The sequence below is a fragment of the Talpa occidentalis genome, unplaced genomic scaffold, assembly GCF_014898055.3.
Source record: "Talpa occidentalis isolate TD23 unplaced genomic scaffold, MPIMG_talOcc4v2.1 talOcc4.5, whole genome shotgun sequence".
In the NCBI taxonomy this organism is placed as follows: Eukaryota; Metazoa; Chordata; class Mammalia; order Eulipotyphla; family Talpidae; genus Talpa; species Talpa occidentalis.
The window spans coordinates 75,999,225-76,008,690 of NW_023604861.1; the positions used below are offsets into that span (position 1 = coordinate 75,999,225).

The window sequence follows — 9,466 nt, forward strand, 5'->3', positions numbered from 1 at the left end:
GTGTCGTGTGAGATCGGCTCCCGCCCGGCTCACAATTTTGCCTAGACTTGGGGTACGTCACGTTTTGCACTTGGAGCTTTGACCTCTCCAGCCTGACCTGGCTTTTAACCTTTTCTCGATCCTAGTGACACCCTACGGTGTCCTCGGCCCTTTCAAGCCATAAAAGAGGTGAAGACAGTGCCCAAAAGTTTACTTTTCAAAGTGTGGTCTCTGGGCCTTGTGAAGCCAAGTTACTTCCATAGCCTGCACTCTCTCCCCAAGCGCATACATTCCAAATGACGGTTTCCCTGTGTCTCCTGTCTCCGTAGGGCGGCCCCCACACGCAACAGAACTTGAAGTACTGCGCGGTGGGAACCCCGCACTGCGCCTGGCCCCCTGGATCCGTCGGGGCGCCTCCACCCGGCTGTTAGCATGATGTCTTACCTCAAACAACCCCCATACGGCATGAACGGGCTTGGCCTGCCTGGGCCCGCCATGGACCTACTGCACCCCTCTGTGGGCTATCCGGGTGAGCAAGGGACCTCTCCCCAAGCCTCCATATTTTGGGGACTCCAACCTCCTTCTGGTTGGAGTAAACATTTTGTCGCTGAGCAGGCACTGACATTCGATGGCCTAGTCTGTTTACAATGCAGGGCACACTGTGGGAGTTTAGAGCAGAGCTGCAGGTCAGTGAGGTGGGTCAAGGCAGCAAAAACATGTAGCTCTGTGCCCTCCTGCCTGGGACACACCCGCAACCTGCCTCCTCTTGTGATCCCACCGCCAGTACAGAGCACATGTACCCACAAAGTCTTTTCCACGGTGACTTTTTTGGGGGAGGGAGGTGCATGTGTGTGGATCTGTTCCTTTACCTCCCGACTCCTAATGAGGAATTTGAGTGCTTGCTAGGCCCCAATGAAGATCCCAGCTTTCCTTTCAGCAGAGCTTTGGTCTGCGCTGAAAAAGTGGGGGGATTCCCCAGCCCTAATTAAATTACCCTCTTTTGCACTGCTTCATCAACTTTTGCATGGCTGATGTGGATGACTTGAGCCGTTTCCTTGCTTTCTTGTTAGCTCCACTCCATCCCCAGCCCCGTGTATTCCTTCCAAAAGTGTTTTCCAGGTGGTGTTTCTTCACACCCCTTCCGGGTCCTGCAACCGGGGAGTGTGTTGAAGGGAGGTAGGCAGGGAAGGAAGGAGATTGTGTAACTGCTTTTCTGTCTTAACCTCTAAGATGCAGCCACGGGGGCTGCCCTGGAGTTTAGGACCCTGGCTTTCAAATGCTCTTTTCCCACCTGTGGCCTCTCAGGCTTGGTTTCCCCTGGGAGTTTCATTTGCTCCCAGCTCGGCTTTTTTGTTGTCGCAAGAGTCTGGCTCAAGGCCTACCAAGGGCCTGTCCGCATCCGCATCCTCTCGCGCCGGTCGGTGTGGCCATCGGTGATTTGAGGTGTCCCTGCATGTCCCCTCAGCCACCCCGAGGAAGCAGCGGCGGGAGCGCACCACCTTCACGCGCTCGCAGCTGGACGTGCTCGAGGCGCTCTTCGCCAAGACTCGCTATCCCGACATATTCATGCGTGAGGAGGTGGCGCTCAAGATCAATCTGCCTGAGTCCAGAGTCCAGGTGCGCGCGACTGGGGCTCTAGGGTCAGGGTAGGGGTGCCGGGGCTGACAAGAGAGGGTCTGGAAAGGGAAGTCTGACGTTGGGGGCAGGCTCACAGCCTGGGCAGCCCCTCGCAGACTCCCCCTAGCGCTGGGCCTGGGCCTGGAAGAGAGGCAAAGTTAAAGCAACTAGTTTAGAGTCCTGGAACCGGCCCTTGGTCCCTGGCCGCCTTCGGTATCCAAAAGTCCTTTTTAGGATTGTGGGAGGACAAGCAAGTCTCCCGAAGGTAAAGTGCCCTGAGGGCCCAACACTTGCCCCTGCTTCTTCGGCTGCGTCAGGATTTGGCATTTTCCTTCCCGGTCCTGAGTTGTGCCTCCGTCCTTGCGTTCGTCCTGGGAAACCTGGAGAAAGAAGAGCGGAGCTTGATCCGAGCCTGGAGCTCTGTCTAGGATTGCGCTCCACGGGTGGCGCCTTCTGATCAGATGCTTCATTTGCCTGGAGAGGATGCCGAGCACAAAACCCGGCTACCGGCCTTGCTCCTTGGGTTTTTTTCCCCCATGGAAGGGCCCCCAAAACGCTGCCGGGATTATAACTCAGAACTCTCCTCAAGGGCTTGTCATGTCGCCTTCCCTCCCGGAGGCTGGAGGAAGAACCAGGAGTGTCTTGCCATGTACCCGGGCCTTTCAAGAGGAGTGAGAACTTTATGACTGACTAACATTTGGTTACCCACTTGGAGCCAAGAAGCCAAACGAAATTCTGCCCATGCTTCAGTGCTGAGTCCGCTGAGAGCAGCCTGTGTTCCACCTCCTGACCTTGCTTCTGATCTCACCCAAATTCTCACCCTGCCTAGGGAGGGGTCTCCACTGGCTCCAGCCAGATTTGGTGACAGAGCCGCACTCTGCGGCCTCCACTGTGTCTCTGCGCTGTTTTCTGAGCGCCATTCATGTAAGACAGGGCCTCTAAACACACACCGGGCTGCTGGGAAGCAGCCAACAGCAGCAGTTTAGAGATGGCTGAACTTTTGGCTGGACTGACGCAAATGTTCCACCCTTGGGCAGAGTCGGGCTGGGGGTGGGGAGGTGCAAGTCGCCACTCCGGAGCTGCCAGAGGAGGGTCTTTGAGCAAAAGAAAGGGGGAGAGTGGAGGAACTGGGACAGTAGGGGCAGGGTTTGGCCTGGCCAGAGATGGGGAGGGGCAGAGGCCTGAGTAGGAGAGGGATGCCAGACCCAGGCCGGGTGGTGTATGCAAAGGGCGGGGAAGCAGCAGACTCTACTTGCCCTCTGACACGCTCTCCCCCACCGCCCCGATGCAGGTGTGGTTCAAGAACCGCCGCGCCAAATGCCGCCAGCAACAGCAGAGCGGGAGCGGGACCAAGAGCCGCCCAGCCAAGAAGAAGTCGTCCCCGGTGCGGGAGAGCTCCGGCTCGGAAAGCAGCGGCCAGTTCACGCCACCTGCCGTGTCCAGCTCCGCCTCGTCTTCCAGCTCGGCCTCCAGCGCCTCGGCCAATCCAGCGGCTGCAGCGGCCGCGGGCCTGGGCGGGAACCCGGCGGTGGCAGTTCCGTCGTCCCTGAGTACACCGGCTGCCTCGTCCATCTGGAGTCCAGCCTCCATCTCGCCAGGCTCGGCGCCGGCGTCGGTGTCTGTACCGGAGCCGCTGGCCGCGCCTAGCAACGCCTCGTGTATGCAGCGCTCGGTGGCTGCGGGCGCCGCCTCGGCTGCAGCCTCTTATCCCATGTCCTATGGCCAGGGAGGCAGCTACGGCCAAGGCTACCCCGCGCCATCCTCTTCCTACTTCGGTGGCGTGGACTGCAGTTCCTACCTGGCGCCCATGCACTCGCACCACCACCCGCACCAGCTCAGCCCTATGGCGCCCTCCTCCATGGCGGGCCACCATCACCACCACCCGCACGCGCACCATCCGCTGAGCCAGTCCTCGGGCCACCACCACCACCACCACCACCACCACCACCAGGGCTACGGGGGGTCCGGGCTCGCCTTCAACTCCGCCGACTGCTTGGATTACAAGGAGCCCGGAGCGGCCGCGGCGTCCTCAGCTTGGAAACTCAACTTCAACTCGCCCGATTGCCTGGACTATAAAGACCAAGCCTCTTGGCGGTTCCAGGTCTTGTGAGCCCAGGCGTGGGAGCAAGAGGAGAAGAAACGCAACTACCTGCGCCCTCTGTGGTCCCCCTCCTGTTGCTGCTGCTGCACCTCCTTTGCCTCGGCTTCTCCAGACCTGACTTTCATGCCCCCCAAAAGATGCCCAGCGCCTGCACTGCTGCCCTCATCGTTGTGCCACTCGCTTCGGGGAAGTGCACGCCCCCTCCCCCTTGGACGAGGGGGCCGGTGCTTTGGCTTGGCGCGCAGGTTCTGTGTGGGAGAGCTGCGCGCTCCCCTGCCCAGCCCCTAACGAACTCCTCAGTCACCCTCTTCCCAGTCTTTCTGGACAGTTATTATGCACTTGCCGCCTTCAGAGGCTCTTCGCTCTGACTCGCTGTTTGAGCCCGACACGTTTATTTATTCTTTCAGGACCCTGGAGTCACTCACTGGCGCGTGTCTGCCCTGGGAGTGCACCCACACCGCTCGGAATCAGGACCACCACCAAGTATTTCTGTTGCTCAGACTGCCGCCCCTTCAGCTGCCCTCGACCCCCGCTCCTGGCCTGCAGGCCAGAGCTCCCCGGCGTCGCCTTCACCCCTGCGGGAGGCGCTGGGGCGAGGCCCGCGGGACGAGCGCCCCTCCCCCAACCTCCCGCGCCCCGCCCCACCCCTGCGTTGAGCGGGCTCGAGCTTCCGCCCTGGCGGGAATGCTGTACATAGTCAGGTCCGTTCCAGGGACCACTTACACTTTCTAGTTGCTGTTGGTTGAACTGAGCATATCTTGTTTTAGCGCCCAGGAAATAGAACTTTAAGATATATACAGCATATATATATAAATATATACACATATATATAAAACAAAAGCAAAAAATATTTTCCCTCTTCCCTCCTCCTCAAACGATGGCGCTTTTCCTTTTTCAGTTGTGGCAAAGCTGCCCTGCCCTCTCACCCCTTCCTCTGTATTTATTAGAGACCCGCAGGTCCCAGGAGGCTCCGCAGAGGAACGGGAGGGCCCGGGGCGCGGGGAGCCCGCCGAGTCAGGGTGCAGGAGGGCTCGCTGGGACTCCGCGGAGGGCGCGGGCGAAGCCCTCCCGCAGGCCGCTCTACGCGCAGGGTCGTAGTTGTGGTTTAGAGACCAAAAAACAAAACAAAAGTGAAAAAATACAATCTTATGAAAAAAACAAAAACAAAACCCAGGCCCCAAACCCCAGGTCCAACTCCTCCGTCGGCTTCTCTCTTTAAACACCCTGTTTTGTCTAGTGAGTTGTTAGTGCACCTGCATTCCCGAAATCCGCGGAGAGCCCGCACCTGTGTGTTGATTTTGGCTTTGGCCGTTTTGTCCAGTAGGTGGGAAAGTAATTTGTAAATTTGATTTGTCCGATGTGAAGATCACAAATTACTTGTTGAAATGTAAGGCAGCCCCTCTCCCCCCTTTATCTACATTATTTCCCGAAAATAAATGCAAATTAATGAATGGATGGCTTGTCAGTGTTGCTCTTCTGCTTCCAGCCCCAGGTCCCGGTCTCGGGGGGGCCTGAAAGGAGGGAAAGTCCCGTGTTGATAACCAGCGTGTTAATGACCTGTGTGGAGCCGGAGGCCAATGGATAGGGCGGGAGGATGTGGCAACAGGAGCCCCTAGAAAGTTTCTCTGAGGGACCTCCCCCCCCCAGTCAGTCCAGTCTCTTCCCCCTGGCGCTCTGACCCCGCATCCCCTCTCGCCCTCCAGGACAGAGACAGGTGTCAGGACTCCATTCCCGCAGCAATTCCTTTCTCTTCAGAGGCAGGAGCCTGGCACTGATTTCTTCACCCTAATTGCCTGCACCAGAAAGAAGAGGGGGAGGGGAGAGGGTCGGGAGGCGGGAAAGGAGAGCTCTGTAAAGCTCCCAGAGCCGAGCCAAAAAGGAAAAGAAAACAAAACGACAAAAAACCCGATCCGTGTCTTGCATGTTGGCAGCAAACAATCTTCCTTTCTGCTGAGCTGTCCCGGGTGGCTTCACGGCGGCTGGGGGATCCGAGTCACTCCTTCCACGTGCTCCGGTGTCCCTCTAAACCCGCAGCCCTCTCTGCCAGAAGTAGCCAGATGATCTTTGTTCGCACTGTGAAGAGTCTTTAAACCGCAAACACAGAATCTAGAAAAATCTACAAGAACCCATTTCACTTTGGCAGGGGACGAAGAGTCACGGTTTGCAGCAGGGCTTGGAAAGGACCCTTCCACCATGCCCGAGGGGAGACCCGGTGGCGGTGGGGATGGGGTGGGATGACCCCCCTCAAAACCCAGAGTCCTGAGTTGTTCGGACTGTTCGGTTTGAAACCTCCTGGGTGTAAGAATGAGAAGCCGCTCGACTCGTCCACGAGCGGGAAGGAAATAAGGGAACAACGAAAAGTTTCCCGCGAAGTGACCAATACACCCCATTTTTCCCAGTCCGTGTGCGTCCCGAGAACACAACGCGAGGCCGGGCTCGGAGAACGACCCTCCTCCCGGGGTCCCGCGCCGAGCCAGGTTTCGGGCTGCGAGCCCCGGCTCCGGAAAAGTCTTCTCGCCCGCGTCCTCGCCGCGGGCCGCGCAGGCCTGGCTGGGCGCGCGAGCCTCCAGAGAGCCCGGCTTCCCCCACGCCGCCCAGGCCCGCGGGAGGGCGCAGCCGCGGCTCCTGGCCCGGCGGCGTCGCCTCGGGAGGGAACCCGGGGGGCAAGGCACCCGCGCGGGCTCCTCCCTTGGCGGCGCCTCTAGTGGGGTGCGGGACCGAGGCCGACCCGGCGCGTGCGCTGGGGCCCCTCGGGTGCGGGGCTCGCAGGCGCTTGGGAGGCCGGACGGACGGCGGGAGCGCGGGGGCTTGGGCCCGAGCCACACGGGCCGGGGCGGCGCGGCGGCCGGGCCCACCCCGCGGACCCTCCGCCGGGCCCGTCCGGGGCCTCCCGGGCCCACGCGAGCACGGCCGGCGCGGCTCGAGGCCCAGGTGTTAGGCCGCGCGCCCGCAGCTCCCCGAGCCGGGTTCGGCGGGGCCCAGCCGTCCCCTCGGCTGCTGGGCCGGGCGGGCCAGGACGCTCGGCCTCCCGCCCCTCGGACAACCGCGTAGCCCGGGCCAGGCGCCCGGGCCGGGCGCGCAGACTCGGCGCCGTGGCGGGCAGACGGCGCGGGCCCGGGACGTTCCGGAGCGTGAGACTCCGGCCCGGCTGCGGGCGGTGGGGGCCGACGCCTCCCCCCGGGAGCGCCCGCTCGGAGCGGCGGCTTCTAGAAGCTTCGGCGCCTGCGTACTCGGGCGGACGGGGACCGACGGCCCCGCGGGAGTTCCCGCCCCGGGGACGAGGCTTCGAGGAGAGGCACGTGCTCCTCGCAGGGCCCCCCCCGCCCGCGCCGGGCGCCCGCTCCGGGCGGCTCGCGGGCGCTGGAAGGCGCTGGGCCCCGGGACGCCGGCGCCTGGAGAGTGGGGGCGCGGGGTGAGTGCGCGGCCGCTGCGACGGCGGCGGGGGAGCCGGGCCGGGCCGGGGAGGGCGCCCGCGTCGCCGGGGACCCCGGGAGGCGGTGGCGGGGGCGCGAAAGGCGCCTTGCGGCCCCGCCACCTGTTAACTCGCGGCTTCTCAGAGCGCCGGCCTCAGCCCGCCCGGTTCCCCAGGGAAGAGGTGCTGCTGTTTGGCTTTGGGGTTCGTGCACCATCGAGGCGCTCGGAGTTGGAGCCACTTCACCTGAGCCCCCTCGAGGAGATGCAGCGCGTTAAGACAGCAGCACGTTGCTTCCCTTGGGTGCCCAACGAAATCTTCATGTTTTCTGCTCCTGACTGGCGTTCTCTGGCCGCACTCCGGGGGCAGAAATGTTTACCTTTAGGTGAAGGTGTGTGTGGGGGGAAAGCACAGGTCACAGCTGTGGTTCAAAAAAAAAAAATAAAAAATTCTTAAATCCATGTCAGGGGCACTGCATTAATTTGCGGAAGGTCAGGAAAGATTCGGCAAAATAACCTTATTCATTGCACAGCTTTTCAGTACTTTGTAGTAGCTGCTGAGGGTACATGGAGATGACATTTCTCTAAGTTGTGACTTTAAAAAAAAAATCCTTAAAACTGTAGGGTATTAAATGTGAGCGGAAATACAGGTAAATAGACCCCGAATGTCAGCAGATTTATGTTGGGTTACGTTAGAGACCAAAAAACTGAGTGATTTCATGTGTCAGAAGAAAATTACTAGTTTTTTAATGTATTTTGTTCAGAGTAGAAGTTCCCACAGCGAGTGATGTTTTTCAGTTGTGAAAATGGTAAATTCAATGCTTACTCTGGCCAAAAAAAAATGAATTAATGTTGATGTTAAGTACTGACAGGCACTGAAGTTTTAGGGATATAGAAATTAAATGTATCTGATGTATGCATGTAGTTAATATGTACATTATTGGTAAAGAAAGTCTATATCATTACTATTCAAGACAAAAAAATCACTTGGCTTCTGATGCAGAATTAATTTAAGAACAGCAGCAAGATATCTTTATAAAATCTTCAGTTGAAAACTGAACAAGTTCTGAAGTTATTCTATATTTTCCACAATTTAGCTCCCTTCCCCCATACATTTTAATGTGTAAAATGAAAATGAAGAGAGTTCATTAAGTTTAAGGGATTTTTATAATTAACAACTCAATACTTTAAGTAAAAAACACGAACTGAAAAATGAAAAATAATAATGCATTGCTCATTTGACAACAAACATCTGTTATCTTTAAGAAAGAATGTGTTTAATTAAATGTTTGGGTTTGTAGAATATACTCTTTTGAAAAGAAGGAGTTGGACTGTGTGTGGCTCTGTGTGGTTCTTGGAAAAGGCAATTATACTTGGTCATCCTGTTAGTATTTACTAATATCTGAAAAAAAGAATTGGATTTTTTAGGGGGAGAGGAACAGGGAGCATGCTCTTTTGATGCTTTAAGGTTGAGTTGGATTTTACTTAAAACAGGTTAGTTTAGCCCTTTAAAAGTATTTTAAATTGAGAAATATTTTCCTTCAAACCTTTAGTAGCTTAGGTGAAATGCAGTTACATAAAATAGCCAAAGTAGAAACTGCTTTAAATATATATTTTTTTCTTAAAAAAAATAAAATAAAAAAACAGCATAGACGTGTATGGTGTGCTCACAACTAAAATGCATACCACTCCGATTATGAAACTGTACATTCATGTTTCTAGGACTTCAATGATATTTTGGAATTCTTCCAGTCAAATGGGACTTAGGCTCAATTTAAGCAATGATGATCCATCAGAAGTTAAATACTAGAATTCTATTGTCTATCTAAAAATTGTACTCCTCCTGCCCCTTTTGGATAATTTACTTGATGGCTAATGTTAGCTCACAATTTTTAGGTTTGAAATGGAGTATAAATAAATCATAACAAATTTTGACCCGGGGAGGGGGGGGGTTAAAATTAACATGCCAAATAAACGGCCTCTTGTCTTCAGAGGTTATAACTTTTTTAAAAATCGTGGTAACTTTGGTTGCTTGTAACATATTTTTAATACAGATATTCTTATATATGTTTAAAGCTCTGAACGTTTATAAGACATACCATCATCTGTCATAGCTATTTCAACATAAGAATCATTTTTTTAAATTCTTTTTAAAAATTTAGTGTGAAATACAGTACTAAAGAAAATATAAAACAGATGAATACACTTTAAAAAGAAAGTAAAATATACATGGAGCAACAAGTTTTTAACAGATACTTGGAAAAGTAGATTTGGAGTTATGTGTAATATGTTTGAATTTGATGTTAGATAAATTTTAGCTGTTTATGTTTTTGGGATTTTGTTCACTCCTTTAGAGTA

At 55.4% G+C, this 9,466-nt stretch overlaps 1 protein-coding gene across 3 annotated transcripts; it reads left to right on the plus strand.

Annotated features, from left to right (window-relative positions):
* The first annotated feature begins 411 nt into the window (after positions 1-411).
* On the plus strand, positions 412-3,706 carry OTX1 (orthodenticle homeobox 1). 3 transcript variants are annotated; one of them, XM_037528816.1, is made up of 6 exons: positions 412-508; positions 1,241-1,253; positions 1,434-1,596; positions 2,888-3,056; positions 3,132-3,213; positions 3,244-3,706. In XM_037528816.1, exons 1-6 carry the CDS (start codon positions 412-414, stop codon positions 3,704-3,706), a joined length of 987 nt encoding a protein of 328 aa, XP_037384713.1. The 3 variants fall into 3 exon arrangements, with proteins under 3 accessions (XP_037384713.1, XP_037384714.1, XP_037384712.1); XM_037528817.1 differs by lacking the exon at positions 1,241-1,253 and having other exon boundaries at positions 1,445-1,596; XM_037528815.1 differs by lacking the exon at positions 1,241-1,253 and having other exon boundaries at positions 1,445-1,596; positions 2,888-3,706.
* Positions 3,707-9,466: the final 5,760 nt, after the last annotated feature.

What these genes read in the sequence shown, in the direction of transcription:
- OTX1 (XM_037528815.1), top strand. Translation starts at nt 412, where the DNA reads ATGATGTCTTACCTCAAACAACCCCCATACGGCATGAACGGGCTTGGC. An exon ending in CCCCTCTGTGGGCTATCCGG is followed by an intron (nt 509 to 1,444) that starts GTGAGCAAGGGA and finishes ATGTCCCCTCAG; the next exon opens with CCACCCCGAGGAAGCAGCGG. An exon ending in TGCCTGAGTCCAGAGTCCAG is followed by an intron (nt 1,597 to 2,887) that starts GTGCGCGCGACT and finishes GCCCCGATGCAG; the next exon opens with GTGTGGTTCAAGAACCGCCG.